This window comes from Uloborus diversus, chromosome 2 (genome assembly GCF_026930045.1).
Source record: "Uloborus diversus isolate 005 chromosome 2, Udiv.v.3.1, whole genome shotgun sequence".
NCBI classification, from domain to species: domain Eukaryota; kingdom Metazoa; phylum Arthropoda; class Arachnida; order Araneae; family Uloboridae; genus Uloborus; species Uloborus diversus.
The window spans coordinates 99,660,126-99,680,312 of NC_072732.1; the positions used below are offsets into that span (position 1 = coordinate 99,660,126).

At 33.3% G+C, this 20,187-nt stretch overlaps 1 protein-coding gene and 10 non-coding genes across 11 annotated transcripts in view; 10 read left to right on the top strand and 1 right to left on the bottom strand.

Annotated features, from left to right (window-relative positions):
* The window catches only part of LOC129235304 (double C2-like domain-containing protein beta), a 172,085-nt gene that overhangs the window by 7,820 nt on the left and 144,078 nt on the right, over positions 1-20,187 (bottom strand). Inside the window, exons 16-17 of the mRNA XM_054869033.1 lie at positions 17,300-17,378; positions 17,127-17,223 (exon numbers count right to left, since the gene is read on the bottom strand). Coding sequence (XP_054725008.1) covers positions 17,127-17,223; positions 17,300-17,378 — 176 coding nt within the window. The remainder of the gene's footprint in view (positions 1-17,126; positions 17,224-17,299; positions 17,379-20,187) is intronic.
* Positions 6,700-6,772, top strand: Trnak-uuu (transfer RNA lysine (anticodon UUU)). The gene has a single exon. It is a non-coding gene; the product is annotated as a tRNA-Lys (tRNA).
* Trnak-uuu (transfer RNA lysine (anticodon UUU)) lies at positions 6,865-6,937 on the top strand. The gene has a single exon. It is a non-coding gene; the product is annotated as a tRNA-Lys (tRNA).
* Positions 7,348-7,420, top strand: Trnak-uuu (transfer RNA lysine (anticodon UUU)). Its single transcript has one exon. It is a non-coding gene; the product is annotated as a tRNA-Lys (tRNA).
* Positions 7,675-7,747, top strand: Trnak-uuu (transfer RNA lysine (anticodon UUU)). Its single transcript has one exon. It is a non-coding gene; the product is annotated as a tRNA-Lys (tRNA).
* On the top strand, positions 7,840-7,912 carry Trnak-uuu (transfer RNA lysine (anticodon UUU)). Its single transcript has one exon. It is a non-coding gene; the product is annotated as a tRNA-Lys (tRNA).
* Positions 8,171-8,243, top strand: Trnak-uuu (transfer RNA lysine (anticodon UUU)). Its single transcript has one exon. It is a non-coding gene; the product is annotated as a tRNA-Lys (tRNA).
* On the top strand, positions 8,854-8,926 carry Trnak-uuu (transfer RNA lysine (anticodon UUU)). The gene has a single exon. It is a non-coding gene; the product is annotated as a tRNA-Lys (tRNA).
* On the top strand, positions 9,178-9,250 carry Trnak-uuu (transfer RNA lysine (anticodon UUU)). The gene has a single exon. It is a non-coding gene; the product is annotated as a tRNA-Lys (tRNA).
* Positions 9,343-9,415, top strand: Trnak-uuu (transfer RNA lysine (anticodon UUU)). The gene has a single exon. It is a non-coding gene; the product is annotated as a tRNA-Lys (tRNA).
* On the top strand, positions 9,647-9,719 carry Trnak-uuu (transfer RNA lysine (anticodon UUU)). The gene has a single exon. It is a non-coding gene; the product is annotated as a tRNA-Lys (tRNA).

The following is a 20,187-nucleotide window of genomic DNA, read 5'->3' on the forward strand; positions in this document are numbered from 1 at the left end:
GTGCTGGTGTTGTGGAAAGGAAAAGAGTTTTAGGATGGCATCTATCTTCAGGAGCACTTACGGGAAAAAACATCTAAAATTTTACAAGCTTTTGACGCATTTTCCGCCTGCGATTCAACAAGTAAAACAGGAACAAAAAAGTATGCTTTCACTTTACCAAAAAAGTCGGAAACTGTTTTTTGTACGCTAGAGTTATCATTAAAACAATATCTGAGTGCTTCAGAATTTCAACTGTTTGAAGCTGTATTATAAAAAAAATTGTCAAGAAAATAGGTATTTCTTGCGAATGCAACCATTACACACAATAACTTCTTGTCATTTCCATCAGAAATAAATATAATATCAGTTTTCTACCATGCTCCTGCAATTCTTTCCAACATGTGCTAAGAAGTATTGCTCAACTGTACTATTGAATCAATTCCCCTGTACCTTAGCAGTGCCTTTAGATGTAACCAAGTTCGGGTTTCACTTGAACGAAAATGAAGCCCCACACCTTTTGATGCAGCCAGTGTTACGAGAGATTTTAATTCCATCCTGTGCAGGCAAGAACTAGAAATAATCTTGTAAATGTTTCATTAATTATTCATCTTGCTGCAAATACTGTGTTTTTAAGGCTAAAGCAAAAACCCCTAAACTACAAAATACTCGGAAGAGAACGATTTAATAGAACAATTACAAGTCAACAAAAAAGAGTATGATCGAGCATTCAGAATTTCTGATATATTAATGCTTTATGTGTGCATATTGATGTTCTGCATTTATTTTTTTAATACGCATTATTTTACTAATTTTATTTAATTAGTTTTTTTAGAACTCTAGTGTATAATTTTATATCTATATTCGTTTTCATTAAAGCTCAAAGATGCTTCTCATTTTTTATATTTATTTATTACATATTATTTCTTGCATCATTGTTCTTTGTTGAGTAAATTATAAAAAGCAATATCCGCAAAACAATACCCGCAATATTTTTCTGTGCAAATTAAAAACATAAATTAATAGAAATAAATTAAAATTATATTTGAATTGGAACTACTGTGGGCCTGGTTCCCCAGTTCCTCTCAAATTTAAAGCAGTATATAACAAAATTAAAGCCATAATTGAATACTTTGCAATTAGAATAAGTTTGTAAACTGAAGAATGAATAGTTCGTCATAAGGATAATAATAAGGCTATTTTTTTTCCTTAGCATACTGCCGTTTATTCAATGCGCTAACTTAGGCAGTGCTTGCCCTTTCTATTTCGCTTTTTAACGCTCACATTGGTAATAATTAGGTTGTTTTAAAAAACTGAATGATGAAGTTTCAGATTTTATTGATTCCTTAAACGGTTAAATAATTTAAAAAAAGAACTTATCTTTGAAAAAAAAAAGCTTTTCGTATTTTGTTCAAAATTTTTGCATGGCTGCTAAAAAAGGAATTTTACTTATAAACCAACAAAGATAGGACTATGTAAACATATTTAGGTTTTTCAAGCCCTTGTTCTGTTGCATCTTTTGCCACATTTTTAGTGCTTTACATCCTACGGTTCGCGAGTTATGAGTGTTTTAGTAAACGGCGTCCTCCTACTGCTTCCCCCTCCCCCGTGGATGTCGACCGCCGAAGGGGAGGGGGACATGTGTTTTCATAATCACTAGAGTGCCTGTAACAATAATCAGAAATAATTTTGCGTCAGGTCTCCATGCATGCTCAAAACCCCCCTTCAGATCCTGAACTATACTGCAAATCGTGTTTGAGCTTGCTACTGTCATTTTGTTTTTCAACGCGTTAACAGTACTGAAATAGTTTTAACAAACTGAATAATGATATGTAGGACTTTATTTGAAAAAAAATCAAACAATTTTGATTTAGAATTTATTTTGGTTAAAAAAAGTTTGTTTTGCGCATTTTATTCAAAAATTTGCTTGTTTGCAAAAAATGGAATTTTACTCAGAAATCAACAAAGATAGGTCCATAATCATATTTAGCTTTTATGAAGCCTTTGTTTTGTTGCGTCGATTGCCACTTTTTTCAGTGTTTTATCTCAACTAGTTCGCAAGTTATGAGTGTTTTAGAAAACGGCTCCCCCACTGCTTTCCCCCCTCCCCTGGGGTTGTCGACCTCCCAGGGGGGCGACGACATGTGGTTTCATAATCACCATCGTGCCTGTAACAATAATCAGAAATAATATTGCATCAGCCTTTCCATGCATGCTCAACCCCCTTCAGATCCTGGACTATAATCAGAGAACTTGACGAACAATTTTAGGTGAAAATTAAACATAAAAAGTTTCATTCAATTCTGCAGAAACTTTTTCAGCACACAAATGTGTATTTTTCATAATTTTTTTAACTGTAAACCTCCGATCAGACTTTGTTAACTTTGCCAGTTGACCTTTTCTTACCTTGTTTTCGATCCGATTCTTGTCTTTAAATCATTTTTTTTAAGCACTTCACTATAGAATGGTATAAATTAACTAATTTAGAGACATTTTAAACCAATTTATGTCTACTGGGAGGGGAAAAAATCAAATTTGAATCGTGTTTGTTGTTTTCTACTTATAGCTGCCATTTAAAAATAATAAACAGAATATTAGGGAATAAATAAACAAAAAATTAAAGGCAAATGTCTTTACAGTGTCATTACAATACAAAAATAACAAAAAAAACCACATATGATAATTGTAATCATCAATTTATTCAAAAATATTTCAGTGTACGATGACTTTTGTGGCGTATTTTTTCTTTGTCTCTTCGTTTTTTGACAAATTTCAAGAATAAAATCTGGCAATATTTTGAAAAAAACTACTAGGTTTTTTTCAGAATGGCATAGGAATGGTGTGAAAAAAAATTGGACTTCATATTCGAACTCAGCTTTGCGTTATTTTGGTTTTGCTACAAAATTTCAAGGTGTACGAACACTTTTGGGAGCCACTGTATATATATCTTACTACTATTATATATGCGGAAGTTTGTCTGTATGGATGTATGGATATATGGATGTTTGTTACTCTTTCACGCAAAAACTACTGAATGGATTTTGATGAAACTTTGCAATAATATAGTTTATGCATCAGAACAACACATAGGGTAGTTTTCACCCCGTTATGGGGGACAAAACCCCCCTAGGGGGCGATTTATCCCAATTTTCGTATAAATTCTCTAATATGAGGATGAAAAAATACTTGCACATATTAACATTAAATGTCCATCGAAAGCTCTGATTTTTCTGCTGAAGATGGCACCTGTTCCAAATTTCTAAGTCGAATAGAAAACGAGTTATGAGCTTTTTAGTTCCATGTTCGAAGCCTTTCCTCAACACAATATAGTATTTAGGGTATCATCTCAACTCCCTGTCGAGATAGTGACAATTGTTGTATTGTTGACTATTTTTGCTTTTCAACTGACTGTTCAAGACTTTTCTCAAGTTAAATTTTACAGTAAGATTTTTTGCACAAGATAGGCAAATAATACATGGATTTGGCAGATTATTTTCCAGTTTTACGCAAATTTGAGGCAATTAATTTTTTTTTAAACTTATTTCTGCTGACTGGGTGCTTGCTCGGCCAGCAGGAATCTCGCTAAACATTTTTGCGGAATCATTTCAATAGCTAAGGCATGTGGCAATTTTTTCAATTGTCTCTATTTTTGAAGCTAAAAACTACGCGAATACTGTTTCTCGGTTTTCCCCATGTAACCAAAATATCGCCATTTCTTTAATATTTCTTTCTTTATATCATTTGTTAACATATAAAATGATCCGCCAACTAAATCAATCAAATCCATAAACAGCACAAGTTTGCGCTCAATTTCAAACACAATTGCCAAACTTTACTACTTATTTTGGAAACATTTCGGATAGCATCATTTCATGGTCACCAGAAGTATCTCAGTATTTGGCGACACTATCTCTTCGATAAAATTAGTAACACACTGTTTTACAAAAAAGGGAGGGGGAGACTTATCCAAGGTATCCCAAAACGATTATCGCAAATTTCGTAACATTTTAAATCACAGTAAGGGATTATGGGCGGCTACATTTTTTAAAAGTTTGTAATTCAATAGTAATATAGAGAGACGCTTTTAGAATATATTCAAAGGGAAAAAAAAAAGGTAAATCGCTTTAAACAAGTGAAGTTTAAATTCATATTTTGGAAATTCCTCAAATTTGTATATTCTTAAATGTCGTTTTTTCGTTTCTAAAAGAGTGCTATTTTGTCCTTCGCATTTATTGCCATTTTACTTTTATGGGCAAGGAAAAAACTCGATTTTTAATCGCGTCAAAGCGGTGTGTTTTGAGTTATTTCAGTTACAGAAGAAAACGAATAAAATTAGCGATTGTTTCTCACAAGTATTACACACCCCGGCAACGCCGGGTATTTTTGCTATGTACAACAATCTGGTAACTAAATAAAGAGAGTTATTAAATAGAGTCTGCCACCCCCCCCCCCTCTATTCCTGGTTACCATCGAAAAAATATTTATTTTTTATCAGGACAGGTCAAATACATGCAAAACATTTTCTTTGTAGCATCTTCTGTTCGGAATTGAAATTCATATCTTATGAATGTAGATTAAGCAAACATTTATAAACTTGGTAAGTCTCTGGCGAATGTATGGCACTGTGGTCCTTTTTCCGATAAATAATGGATTTAGATTATTTTACATTTTTACGCTGCTTTGAATTGCAAAAATAGATAATGAAGTAGATTGCATTTGTTGAAGAAAATGAATTTAATTGCGAAAAAACAAAATGACATTTTAAAAACTTATTCGATAGGCAGAGTTATGATAACGCGGTCGGAACGAGTGTTCAAAAATCTTGGCGCTACAGCCGTTACAGAGTTTGCATTAAAATGAAAAAAACTTCGCCAAACTAATTTTGGTAAAAATATTATTAAATACTATGTATAGTGTATTGCAGTTAAAATTAATCCACCAAGTTGGTGAAACAACACCATCAAATAACATAAAACTGCTATTAAAATGTAAATTAATCCACCAAATCTATTTTATATCTCCAGACTCACCAGGCGACTAAGTTATCGCATTGGCGAATTTTAAAAATTTTTAATGAAATTTTTAATTTTCTTTTTTCTTTTTTTTTGTGTGCTTTTAAGGATTAATGGTGTTAATTATGATTTTCTGGAATAATTATCCCTACTTTAATAACTACAATAGAGAGTTGGTCTTTCTTTCTTTCTTTCTTTTTTTTTAAAATTTGTTTTTTATGCTATCGGACCTGTGCTGATGAAGATTTTTGGAATTAATCATGAAGGAGATCTTCAGAGGGAGATGTTATATGAAAACGCTGATATCACCATTCTAATAGAAACTTTTGGGAATGTTTCTCTTTCCGAAATGAGAAGTTTTTTGTACTATTGTCCTCATTTAAATGGAAACTTAAAAAAAAAAAAAAAAACTGTTGTGCTTACTGATTTTAATGGTTTTTTTTACTCTGAACTTTTTTGGTATTTTAATCAGGACTGTTTACGTTACTATGAAACAGTTGATTTCCTTCACGTGGGGGAATTTAACCCATATTTTACCACATTATGAAAAACTTAATATTTTTCATAAAAATTACTATTACAGACTAAGGAGACCTCAGGGATACACATAAAATTTTAAACATTACCAAATATGTATTCGTTTCCATTTTACAAGCTGTCCTATATATAGGACGATGGTACAATCCACCACTGTATACTTGATTTTTCACTCAAGCTTTCTGATGAGTGTGAAATGGAAGAAAACACTCTACGCAAAGTCCTAAATAATATTTTTCATGAAATGCCACTGTTTATCTTAGTACAATGCTTCAACTTATTGTGTTGTTTTCAGTTCGAAGTTTTTACTAAAACGTTTTCAGTCTGGAGCTTCAAAAAGCTCTTCTGTATGGTTCTTGTTTTGATGAACAGACAGTTGCTTCTCAGCAATGTTTAGAAGTACACACAAACCCATGTAAACAATAGTATCTTTTCTACAAGTTTCAATACACATTAAGGCTTCTTCTGAAGCAAACAGCTTCGATATTTTCCAAGCAGCATCCAGTACTGCTTCAAAGGCATTTCCAAATTAAGGTCGGTCGTTACCATTAAGTCCACACCATTTTTACACTAGTACAAAATTATTATTATTATTATTATTTTTTTGTTTCAATTCTTCATTATTCTTTTCTTTTTGTATTTTTTTTTTTTTTTTTTGTTTCAATTCTTCATTCATTCAATTCTTCATTTATTATTCTGTGTTTTTTTGTTTTTTTTTGAAAAACTTTGTATCTTCACAATTGCTGAAGAGTGATACTTCTTTGCCATCATTTCAAACAACAGTTTTGATCTTGTGCTTCATGTGAAATTTCCTATCCGATATTTCAATCCCATAATTTTCAAGATTTTGGATGGTTATAAGGGACATTTTCTCATTCCAATTTCCCTTACTGTTTCCGTTTCAAATAGTTGTTTGTTTCTGAGATGAACAAAAATATTATAAGACGAAAAAACGTATGTTTTGTGCCCTGCTGGAGTTTTAATAATGGACAGCAATTTATCAACAACTGCCCGGGTAGCTTAGACGGTAGAGCGTTAGGCTTTTAACTTAGCGGTCCAGGGTTCAAATATCTGTTCGGGCGGACGCGATTTTTTAGCTGCAGACGCCGAGGGATTTTAAATTAAACGAAATAAAAGAATTTTTAAAAAGTGATTACTTTCCACGCTCGTGTGAGCTCGGATAGCTCAGTCGGTAGAGCGTTAGGCTTTTAACCTAACGGTCCAGGGTTCGAGTCCCTGTTCTGGCGGACGCTACTTTTTAGCTGCAATAGCCGAGGGATTTTAATTTAGACTAAATAGAAGAATTTTTAAAAATTGATTAATTTCCACGAGCTTGAGAGCCCGGATACCTCAATCGGTAGAGCGTTAGGCTTTTAACCTAATGGTCCAGGGTTCGAGTCCCTGTTCGGTCGGACGCTATTTTTTAGCTGCAATAGCCGAGTGATTTTAATTCAAATTCAATAAAAGAATTTCTAAAAATTGATTAATTTTCCTAAGCCTGTGAGCAAGGATAGCTCAGTCGGTAGAGCGGTAGGCTATTAACCAACCGGTTCGTTGTTCGTGTGGGAGCGATTTTTTAGCTGCAATAGCCGAGGGATTTTAATTCAAATTAAATAAAAGAATTTTTAAAAATAGATTAATTTCCACGCGCATGTGAGCACGGATAGCTCAGTCGGTAGAGCGTTATGCTTTAAACCTAACGGTCCAGGGTTCGAGTCCCTGTTCGGGCGGACGCGATTTTTTAGCTGCAATAGCCGAGGAATTTTAATTGAAATTATATAAAAGAATTTTTAAAAATTGATTAATTTCCTCCAGCCTGTGAGCCCGGATAGCTCAGTCGGTAGAGCGTTTGGCTTTTCATTTAACGGTCCAGGGTTCGAGTCCCTGTTCGGGCTTACGCGATTTTTTAGGTGCAATAGCTGAGTGATTTTAATTCAAATTCAATAAAAGAATTTCTATAAATTGATTAATTTTCATAAGCCTGTGAGCACGGATAGCTCAGTCGGTAGAGCGGTAGGCTATTAACCTGCCGGTTCATTGTTCGAGTCCCTGTTCGTGTGGGAGCGATTTTTTAGCTGCAATAGCCGAGGGATTTTAATTCAAATTAAATAAAAGAATTTTTAAAATTGATTAATTTCAACGAGCTTGAGCCCGGATAGCTTAGTCGGTTGAGCGTTAGGGTTTTAACCTAACGGTCCAGGGTTCGAGTCCCTGTTCGGTCGAACCCGGATTTTTAGCTGCAATAGTCAAGGAATTTTAAATTAAACTAAATAAAAGAATTCTTAAAACTTGATTAATTTCCTCTAGCTTGTGAGCCCGGATAGCTCTGTCGGTAGAGCGTTAGGCTTTTAACCTAACGGTCCAGGGTTCGAGTCCCGGTTTAGGCGGACGCGATTTTTTAGCTGCAACAGCCGAGGGATTTTAATTCATATTAAATAAAAGAATTTTTAAAAATAGATTAATTTCCACGCGCATGTGAGCACGGATAGCTCAGTCGGTAGAGCGTTAGGCTTTAAACCTAACGGTCCAGGGTTCGAGTCCCTGTTCGGGCGGACGCGATTTTTTAGCTGCAATAGCCGAGGGATTTTAATTGAAATTATATAAAAGAATTTTTAAAAATTGATTTAATTTCCTCCCGCTTGTGAGCCCGGATAGCTCAGTCGGTAGAGCTATAGGCTTTTAACCGAACGGTCCAAGGTTCGAGTCCCTGTTCGGGCGAACGCGGTTTTTTAGCTGCAATAGTCGAGGGATTTTAATTTAGATTAATTAAAAGAATTTTTAAATGTTGATTAATTTCCACCAGCATGTGAGCGCGGATAGCTCAGTCGGTAGAGCGTTAACTTTTCAACCTAACAGTCCAAGGTTCGAGTCTTTGTTCGGGCGACCGCGATTTTTTAGCTGCAATAGTCCAGGGATTTTAATTTAAATTAAATAAAAGAATTTTTTAAAATCGATTAATTTCCACCAGCATGTGAGCGCGGATAGCTCAATGGGTAGAGCGTTATGCTTTTAACCTAGCGGTCCAGGGTTCGAGTCCGTGTTCGGGCGGATGCGATTTTTTAGCTCCAATAGCCGAGGGATTTTAAATTAAACTAAATAAAAGAATTTTTAAAAATTGATTAATTTTCACTATCGTCTGAGGCCGGACAGCTCAGACGGTAGAACGGTTTTAACGAGTCCGTTCGGGCGGACGCGATTTTTTTTAGCGGGCGGATGAATATTTAAAAATTGATTTAATTTCGATTTTTTAGCTCCAATAGCCGAGGGATTTTAAATTAAACTAAATAAAAGAATTTTTAAAAATTGATTAATTTTCACTATCGTCTGAGGCCGGACAGCTCAGACGGTAGAACGTTAGGCTTTTAACCTAACGGTCCAGGGTTCGAGTCCCTGTTCGGGTGAAAGCGTTTTTTTAGCTGCAGACGCCGAGGGATATTAATTAAATAAAAGAATATTTAAAAATTGATTAATTTCCACGAGGCTATGATCCTTGATAGCTCAGTCAGTGGAGCGTAAGGCTTAAAACCTAACGGTCCAGGGTTCGAGTCCCTGTTCGGGCGGACGCGATTTTTTAGCTGCAATAGCAGAGGGATTTTAATTCAAATTAAATAAATGAATTTTTAAAAATTCATTAATATCCACGAGCCTGTGAGCCGGGATAGCTCAGTCGCTGGAGCGTTAGGCTTTTAACCTTACGGTCCAGGGTTCGAGTCCCTGTTCGGGCGGAAGCGATTTTTTAGCTGCAGTAGGCGAGGGATTTTAAATTCAACTAAATAAAAGAATTGTTGAAAATTGATTAATTTCCACAAGGCTATGAGCCCGGATAGCTCAGTCGGTAAAGCGTAAGGCTTTTAACCTAACGGTCCAGGGTTCGAGTCCCTGTTCGGCCGGAAGGGATTTTTTAGCTGCAGTAGCCGAGGGATTTTAATTCAAATTAAATAAAAGAATTTTTAAAAATTCATTAAAGGCAGTCGCTGGAGCGTTAGGCTTTTAACCTTACGGTCCAGGGTTCGAGTCCCTGTTCGGGCGGAAGCGATTTTTTAGCTGCAGTAGGCGAGGGATTTTAAATTCAACTAAATAAAAGAATTGTTGAAAATTGATTAATTTCCACAAGGCTATGAGCCCGGATAGCTCAGTCGGTAAAGCGTAAGGCTTTTAACCTAACGGTCCAGGGTTCGAGTCCCTGTTCGGCCGGAAGGGATTTTTTAGCTGCAGTAGCCGAGGGATTTTAATTCAAATTAAATAAAAGAATTTTTAAAAATTCATTAAAGGTTTGATGTTCTCACTCTAAAGGGATATTATTATAATCTGGATTTGTAGTGACTGTTGACCCTTTTTTGAGACGATTTCTCCGGTAAGAAGCTATACAATAATGTAGATAGCAGGTGTAGCGCTGGACACTATTTGACGGGGATGGAAATTATAAGGGAAATGGTTGACTTTATTTAAGAATTGTTGACCTCACTCGAATTGGAATTTTTGAGAATTACCCAAACTAACTTCTTTACAACTCCTGAACGTTTTCCTGATATATGTTGTGTGATTTTTTGGGTGTCTTCTCAGTTTCGTCGACATTCCCCCCCCCCCTTGATTTTCAGTTTTCATCATATCTTTTGATATATTAAAGGGGAGAGGCCATTTTAAATGTCGGCGAAACTGGGGAGAAACCACTTTTTTGGTAACTATTTGTCCTCTCCCTGTGTAAAAAAAAACTACATCAACGTGAACGAAGCCGCGGGTAAAAGCTAGTGTATATATATATATATATATATATATATATATATATATATATATATATATATATATATATATATATATATATATATATATATATATATATATATTTTCAAATGAAATGTAGTGTATTATCTGTTACGGTATAAAATGCAAGTAAACTACCACAGATTTTTAGCGAAGATCGTTTAAAACTGGATGGGCGAAAGATTAAAAAAAAAAAAAAATTAGGGAGCGTTTAAGAAGGCTGTCGCGAGATCAAAAAATTTGGAGAAGGGTGTTTGGCATGCACTCAATTTTTTCAACCGTATATATAGCGAGAAAAAGAGAGAGAGAGAGAGTCCAGATTTTTTTGCTTGAAGTGGGCGGGGATGTCCTTACAAGCATATAAACAATAAAATTAAGAGAATTGCATTATATAAGCGGAGTAAGAGAATCTTACTACTATTATATATGCGAAAGTTTGTCTGTATGGATGTATGGATGTTTGTTACTCTTTCACGCAAAAACTACTGAATGGATTTTGATGAAACTTTACAATAATATAGCTTATGCATCAGAATAACACATAGGGTAGTTTTCGTCCCATTATGGGGGGCAAAACCCCCTTAGGGGGGAAATTAAACACAATTTTCGTATAAATTCTCTAATATGGGGATGAAAAAATACTTGCACATATTAACATTATATGTCTATAGAAAGCTCTGATTTTTCTGCTGAAGATGGCACCTATTCGAAATTTCTAAGTAGAATAAAAAACGAGTTATGAGCTTTTTAGTTCCATGTTCGAAGGCTTTCCTCAACTCAATACAGTATTTAGTGTATCAACTCAACTCCCTGTCGATAGCGACAATTGTTGTATTGTTGACTACCTTTGCTTTTCGTGACTGTTCAAGGCTTTTCTCAAGTCAAATCTTAAAGTAAGATTTTTGCACAAGGTTGGAAAATAATTCGCAACTCCAGCGCTCGAATACGCTACCTTGCGGTGATTTACAAAACTACCGGAAAAACTAAAACATTGCCACATTGCGTTCCACGTAAGTCTGTTGACTTAAACATAGGCAGTTTGTTCTGAGTATTTATTAACGCAATCGATGTGTCTTGGATTGCTTTCAGCAACAGAAAGTGTTCGAGCTCCTCAAAATAATGTTACTTTTCATTATTTCCCTCTAAAAAGTGATTTGATTGAGAAATGGTGAAAGCCCGTTAACACCAGAAAACTCTGGATTAACAAACTTGGATAAGGTTATACCAGGTAAAAATTTTATTGTTTTGTGTGAATTTGTAAGAATATGGGTTTTTTTAAATCTTAAATTAATTTAACAAACCATATTTTACAGCAGCATTTAGTTGGAATAGACAGTATGCAAAATTTTTTCGTGAATATATTATCGTAGAACGAAATGAAAAATGTTTAACCGAGAAAGAATTTATTTTGTTGCTTTTATTCTCAGCTGAAAGGTTTCGCCAAATTTTTTTTTTTTTTTTTTTTTTTTTTTTTTTTTTTTTTTTTAAAGATAGATAAAATTTATTATCAAACAAAATACACATACATAACAGTAAGCAAAATTAAAAAAAGGAAAGTACAAATTATAAAACATAAATTACAAACTTCATAACAAAACATTAAGAAAATCTTGACTATAGTTCAACACGAGTTAGTATTAAATTTAACACTAAAGAGCGCCAAAGGCACTGTCCGCAGTGTTTTTTAATTGATTTAGTATGGAGTACAAACACAAATATGCATTAACAGAAATATTTACAAATTAATTTTACACAAGTAGTAAAAATTTTACACAGAACAATTATTGGACTGTTTGACTCCAGAGAAAAAAAAAAACACAATAACTCGCATTGAAACATTCAATAGTATAAAAATTACAATACAAAATCCCCCCCGGTTGGCAAGTCAGTATATTTTATCATAGGGGTTTATAGGGGTATGTTTAGGGTTATAGTTTTAGTATTGTGCGAGCTAAGTATCCTTGGCGAGATTTCGCGTTTTTAGTTAAACCATTTTTAATTTTTATCATGAGTGGAATAAAATGGTAGTAAGATTACAGAATTCGATAAGTAAAAAGAAATAATGGTCAATCAACTGAAAAGAAAACTACCACCATATATCCATGAGAATTTTGTTGATGATTCGCATAACATGACACAATTAAATCGTAACTCAGAAATTAGAAAAATCGAAACAGAAAAATTTTAAATTAACCGATTCGGGAATTCGAGAGAAATAACTCAGCTACAAATGCAAAACAATAAGCGCTAGCCAAGCAAGGCAAAAAAGTATCATCTTCTTTCGATAATAATTTGTAATGTCATATTGAATTTTCTAGCATTAATTGTTATTCCTGTCAGGCCACAACTATTATTTAGTTTTATCAAGAATTGATAAATATCGAATTCAACATCATGGAAATAGCTGCTTAGAACTACGAACTACGTAGTTTGCATTAATCTTTGACGTTTAGTAATGCTTCTTGAATTCTCATTTCTTTCTACGTAGGCCAGAATATCCACAAGACTTTGAAAATTAATTTAAAAAGAATAAAGCGAAAAAATCATGCTTACGAACAAAATTTACTAGACTCATTACCATTTTCTTCGTTACCACATGCGTTTGTTTTAGTTTTTTCGTTCGCCATCAGTCAGTGACTGCAGTGCCCCCTATAGTTCGTTGGAGTTGCGAATACATGGATTTGGATGATTATTTTCCATTTTAATGTAACTTTGAGGCAATTAATGGAATTTTTTTATTTATTTGTGTTGACTGGGTATTTAATCAACCAGCACGAATCTAGCCAAACTTTTTTTGTGAAATCATTTCAATAGCTAAGGCATTTGGCATTTTTTTCAACTGTCGCTGTTTTTGAAGCTAAAGACTATGCAATACTGTTTCTCGGTTTTCACCATGTAACCAAATATCGCCATTTCTTTAATATTTCTTTCTTCAAATTCGTTAGCACGTAAAATAATTCGCCAACTAAATTAAGCAAATCCATAAACAACACAAAAGCTACCATTATTTGGTCTTTGCACACAATTTCAAAAAATTGCCAAATTTTTACTGTTTATTGGAACCATTTCGGGTAGCATCATTTTATAATCACCAGAAATATCTCTGTATTTGGCGACTCTATCTCTTCGATGAAAATTAGTAACACACAATTTTACAAAGTACCGAGGAGGAGTCTCATTTAACGTATCCCAAAACGTTTAACGCAAATTTAATTACATTTTAAATCGCAGTAAGGGATTACGGGCAGCTACACTTTTTAAAAGTTTGTACTTCAATAGCAATATAGAAAAGGTTTAAAAAAAAAAAAAAATCTTTTTAAACAAGTGAAGTTTAATTTTATATTTCGGAAATTCCTCAAATTTGTATATGCTTAAATATCGTTTTTTCGTTTCTAAAAGAGTACTATTTTGTTCTTCATACTTATTGCCATTTTACTTTTATAGGTAAGGAAGAAGCTCTATTTTTAATCACGTCAAAGAGAACGAATAAAAGTAGCGTCAGAGAACGAATAAAAGTAGCGATTGTTTCTCCTAATTATTACAGAGCCAGGCAACGCCGGGTATTTTTGCTACGTACAATTATCTGGTAACTAAATAAAGTTATGAAATAGAGTCTGCCTCCTACCCCCAGTTACCGTCGAAGAAAGATTTATTTTTCGCCAGAAATGGTCAAATACATGCAAAACATTCTCTTTATAGCATCTTCTGTTCGGAATTAAAAATCATATCTTATGAATATAGATTAACCAAACATTTTACGCAGTTTCATAATTTTGGCAAGTCTCTGCCGAATGTATGTTACTGTGGTCCTTTGGCGATAAATAATGGATTAGGATTTATTATTTTACATTTTAACGTTGCTTTTAATTGCAAGAAACATGAAATGAAAGTAAACAAAATGACATTTTAAAAACTTATTTGATAGGCAGAGTTATGATAACGTGTTCGGGACGAGTGTTCAAAAATTTTGGCGCTACAGCCATTACAAAAGTTGCATTAAAATGTAAAAAATCCGCCAAATTTATTTTGGTAAAAAGATCATTTAGTACTATGAGGGGTTGAAGTTAAAATTAATCCGCCAAATTAGTGAAACAACACTCTTAAATAACATTAAAATTAATATTAAAATGAAAATTAATCCAACAAATCCATTTTTCATCTCCGCAGTCTTACCAAGCGACTACTTTAGTGCATTGACGAATTATTTAAAACTTTTATGAAACTTTTCATTTTCTTTTTTCTTTTTTTGTGTGTGTATTTTTAAGGGTTAATGGTGCTAATTGGGATTTTGGGGAATTAATGTCCCTTTTTCAATGGCGACAATGGGGAATATTGTTCTTTCTTATTTTCTTTTATTTTGTTTTTATTTTTTGTTTTTATTTATTTATTTTTTTTTTATTCTATGAGACCTGTACTGGTGAAGAATTTTGGAAATAATCATAACTGAGATCATCAGAGGGAAATGTTATTTGAAAACGCTGATAGAGACAATTCTAATAGAGACTGTTGGGAATTTTTCTCTTTTGCGAAATGAGAAGTTTTTTGTACTATTATCCTCATTTAAATGGGAATTTAAAAAAAACTATTGTGCTTACTCTGATTTTAATGGTATTTTTACTCTGAACTTTTTCGTATTGTAATCAGGAACGTTTACGTTATTTAGAAACAGAAGATTTTCTTCTGGTGGGGATTTTAAAGGTTTGATGTTCTGACTCTAAAGGGACATTATTAGAATCAGGATTTGTAGTGATTGTTGACCCTATTTTGGGACGATTTCTACGCTAAGAAGTTATACAGTATACAATAATTTAGATTGCCGGTGTAGTGCTGGATATTATGCATTTAACGGAGATCGGGATTATTAGGGAACTGTTTCACTTTTTTAAGAATACTTGACCTCACACGAATTGGATTTTTTTAAAATTACCAAACTAACTTCTTTACAACTCCTGAACGTTCTCGTGATTTATTTTTTGTGATTTTTGGGTGTCTTCCCAGTTTCGCCGACATTTCATTTACTCCCCTTCCCCCTGATTTTCAGTTTTAATCATACGTTTTGATACATTTAAGGGGGCAGGCAATTTAAAATGTCGGCGAAACTAGAGACAAACAATTTTTTAGTAACTATTTGACCTCTGCTTATAATGACCAGTAACTTGAATCAATTGAAAAAAACTACATCAACGTGAGCGAAGCCGCGGGTAAAAGCTAGTTAACAATATGAAACTACAGTATTAAGTCTAACATTCACGAACATCCTCTTCCGGAACGGTTAAAACTCGGAGACTCGGACTTCGAAATTTCTTGAAATTGAAGTCCAAAAATGAAGTTTTAGACGATTTTTAACAATGGAGGGGGGGGGGGGGCGAGAAAAATCGGGGATGCTGAACAATTTTTCGAAAATGAAAGTGATGTGTCAAATAAACTTAATTGTAGATTCTTTGTTGAAGTTAATTGAAGAGAAGAGGTTCGGGCGACTTTTCTCCGGAATATTTTTGATTTTGAGGCTTTGTAAACCTTGGAAAAAAGGTTTGCATTCGGAGCCTCTCCCTAGGAATTTTTTCGGAATTGAAGTTTCAGAAACTGAATTTCAGGTGAATTTTAATGATGCGGGGTAAGAGAGGATTTTGTGTAATCCCAAGGAAAAGTTTCAAAATTTAAGTCCAAAGAACAGAATAGCAGGTTATATTTGATGACAAGGGGAAATGCTGGAGACCCCACCCGGAATGTTTTTGAAATTTAAGCCCTAAAATTAATCCTCGGAATTAAAATCGTTAAAACCCATTTTTTGACTATTTTTGATGAAGTTAAGTGACGGGATGGGGTTTTGGGCCCATCCCCGGAATGTTTCCAAAATCAAGTCCTAAAAACGGAACTACACGATGTCTTTCAGAATAAGAGTTGGGGTTTAGAGAATCTCTCAGAGAAATTATTCAAAAAAGAGACTTAAAGGTTCAAAAACGAAATTTTAGACGATTTTGGCTGATGTTAGAAAGAGTAAATTTAGGAATTGTCGTGAAATTTTTGTAAAGATTAAATTTCATACACTAAATTTTAAGATAATCTTAAAAGACGGTGGAAGATCAGGTGCTGTGGCATGAGGGGAGGGGGAGGGATTGCTGTAGACCCATAACCCTTCTCCTGAATTCACAAGTATTGATGATACACTAAAATGATGCTATTTCTCCCCAATGCATTTTTAATTTGTTAATTATTCGATGATATATTTTTAAATATAGAGGTAATGTCACGAAGAAATGCTTCGCGACCCCTTTGGGGGGTCACGACCCACAGGTTGGGAACCCCTGCTTTAGAGAGAGCCTGTAAAAAACCATGTCATGGTTTACAAGAATTTTGAATGCCTTTATACAGAGCCACTTAATAAAACTTGGTGGACTAGATGCACCCTGTAAGCCTAATGCTGAGTACCGTGGCTTTAATGCCTTTTTACCCAATGTCAGAGTTTTATTACAAACTTGGTAGATGAACTTTGCAGTCATGACAACTTTTATAACATTTTCACTTGAATTCATTTAATTTTTCTAATGCAATGCCTGGTAAATTGGCAACACCTCAGTAATATTGCCACAGGCCTTAACTATATTTCCCTACATTTATTTCATTTTGTGACTTTGGATCTCGTGATTTGATTCAGATTATTTTGGACATTGATCTCAACACTCTCTGAAGAATTTTGTAAAGTAATGTTATCAAAAGAATAGTCGAACCTGAACCTTGAAATATTATTCTTTTAGTCATTTTTAGACATCTTTGGGAAATTCTTTATGTATTAACTGACAACTCACAATTTAACTTAAGCGAATATATTTGTTAACTCACCAATGTAATCGTCTGTTTTGGCAGTATCTTTATCCCAGACTGTAATTTCTATAGTCTTTTTCGCCATATCTAGAGGATCAACTTCGAACGCATATTGCTAAAAAAGAAAAGTTAGTTACTAGTTCCATTCTACAAAAAATTTCAGCAGATAATCAATTAGACAAAAAAATCACCTCGTTGTATTCTGGATTCAAAGTTTTTTTCTTCGTTGATGTTTTGAATCTTCTTCTCATAGTATCAGGTTTTAGTTGTCTAATAAAATAAATGTAACGTTAAAAGAACTCTTTAATATAGAACATACACGTATATACCAATTACACTGAAAGGATTGTAACCAATACTTTGTCAGTTTAAATTGTACTGTAACTGTCAATGAGAAAATATTTTTTCCCGAATTGTATAAATCTGCTAACTGTCAAATTTTAAAGTTTCGTAGCATGTTCTAATCACTAGATCGACAAGAAAAAGACTAAACAATAAAAAAAAATTATTATGCAAAGTTTATTCTTATTATATAGTTTAATCTTCATATGATGATGAATTTTAAAATTATTTAATGATTTAGGTTTTAGTTAACGGAAATGTTTTGTCATTTTTTTCTCTTTTAATATTATACAACACTAAATTGTTGGCCAACTTAAAGGTAACAAAAGAATTTAAAAAATAAAAAATAAGTAAATAATTAATCAACAATGATGTAATAATAATTAACAATAAATGTAAAAATTAGCTATCTGAAAATAATAATTATAAATCTTTGCACATTTTTTTAAACGCTAATAACCTTAACACTAATAACCTTACACTAATATTATATTACGGAAAGGATATGGAACTGTTCACATGTGAGCCTACATGTTGTGTTCACAAGTGCCCCTTCATCAACCTTAAAACTAATTTTGAAAAATAAACACCTGCTAAAACAAAGAAGTTGTCACCACAGAAACATAAACTGGCTCCTTGCTCTTCAAGTTCGGCCAAGAAGTAGGACTGGTACTTCCATTATTTGAGAATTTTTCAAGATTTTTTGCTTGACTTTATCCTAGTAAAACATACCATGTTCACATGTACCCCCCTTTCCCCTACATAAAAATATCTAATCTCGCTATTTATGAGCTGTTACCGTAACCATTTTAAAGAACACATATTTGTGACAGGGGAATCTTATCATTGACATTTTTCAAGAACAACAAAATATCATGTCTAAATCCTTGATTTAAAAGCTTCGTATAGCTCTTCCCAATGTAGAATGAAACTGAATAAAAAACGCCACTGTCTCTCAAGGCAGGCAAAAATGTCTCAGTCGCGCTAAGGGAAAGTTTGGGACTTCTGGCCGAAATAAGCACAAAAAATCATTATAGCCTAAATTCAATTTACAAAGAAACTGAAATAATTTAAAGATTAATTATTATATCCATATGGAAACGCTGTTTTTTCCCCTTCTCTTTCTTGCCTTGACTATTGAAAAATGAAAGCATTGTCTATATTGACATATGAAATTTAGTTCAGTGTGCCGCAAGGATTGAGCCAACTATCATGTGTGCCGTAAAGTAAAAAAGGTTGAGAAGCACTGCTCCAGAGTACTAACAGTGACACGGAGTAAAATCATTCACAAAAATTCACAGAACATGTCGCAATGCATCTCCGTCAAACACAGGTTACATGCAAATAAAGCCCATCAGAGTTTGAGCCAACTGAGCTGCCCAGAGAGCTGCAAATGATTTTATACTCGATATAAATAATTAACTACTTATTTTAGATGGATATTTTCTTTGTTTTTATTTTATGTACTTTCATTCTAAAACTTTTTTTTTGGCAACGAAAAAAGGGGAAAAAAATCAAAGCGTTTAATTTTTTTTTCTTAAAAGAAAAAGCTGCTGACGATTTTATAAAAGAAGCTTATTTTGGTTTGAGAAATCAGTTTTAAATGTAAAAAGAGAGTATTTGAAATAACATGCAACCTTTGCTAATCGAGAGAATTTTAACCTAATCCTAGAAAATCGATGTTCTTACACGGGAAAGTAGGCTCGTGCAGTTCTAGATGGAACTTCTTGTCTGTTTCTTCTCTTCCAGTTGAAATATTAAATTTAAAACCCGTGCAGTCCTGGGCGCATTGGCCTAAAATGAATTCTGTAAAAGTTGTATTTCTGCTAAAGTAGTGTTAAGGCGGAAAAAACAACTTGTTCATTTAACACTATATCTGTATTGATCAATTCCAGGAAAAAAAAAACTTTCTATAGAGGAAATTTTAATTATATAGTATAGTTGACTTTATGAATTAAAAAAAAAGAAACATTCTACGCAATATTTCAAAAGTTCCAACTGTTTGTTTCCGTCCACTTTTCTTGATGCTGAATTTTCATTTAAAATCTTGAACTAAGTAGAGGTGCGACATTGTTGGCAAAACATCGATGTTAGAAATTAAAACATCGATGGTATTGATACATCGATAAAAAAAAAAAAAACCATCGATGTTTCCAAACATTGATGTTTTAAAGCATCGATCTTTTCACCAATGTATAACATTTGAATATACTGCACTATTTTAAGCAATACAAAGAAATATGTAGCCGACGAATATATTGAAAATACTGTACCTCAAATCATGAATATAATTTAATAACAATGATTTCGCAACATCTTTCTATTATAGTAGGACAAGATTGATAATAAGACAAGCACCGATTAATACAAACTAGTTATAGTATTTTTTATACTATTGAATGTTTCAATGCGAGTTATTGCGTTTTTTTTTTTCTGGAGTCAAACAGTGCAATAATTGTTCTGTGTAAAATTTTTATTACTTGTGTAAAATTAATTTGTAAATATTACTTTTAATACATATTTGTGTTTGTACTTCATACTAAACCAATTAAAAAACACTGCGGACAGTGCCTTTGGCGCTCTTTAGTGTTGAATTTACTACTAACTCATGTTGAACTATAGTCAAGATTTTCTTAATGTTTTGTTATGACGTTTGTAATTTATGTTTTATAATTTGTAAGTTTTTTAACTTTATTTTATTTTGCTTACTGTTATGTATGTGTATTTTGTTTTGTTA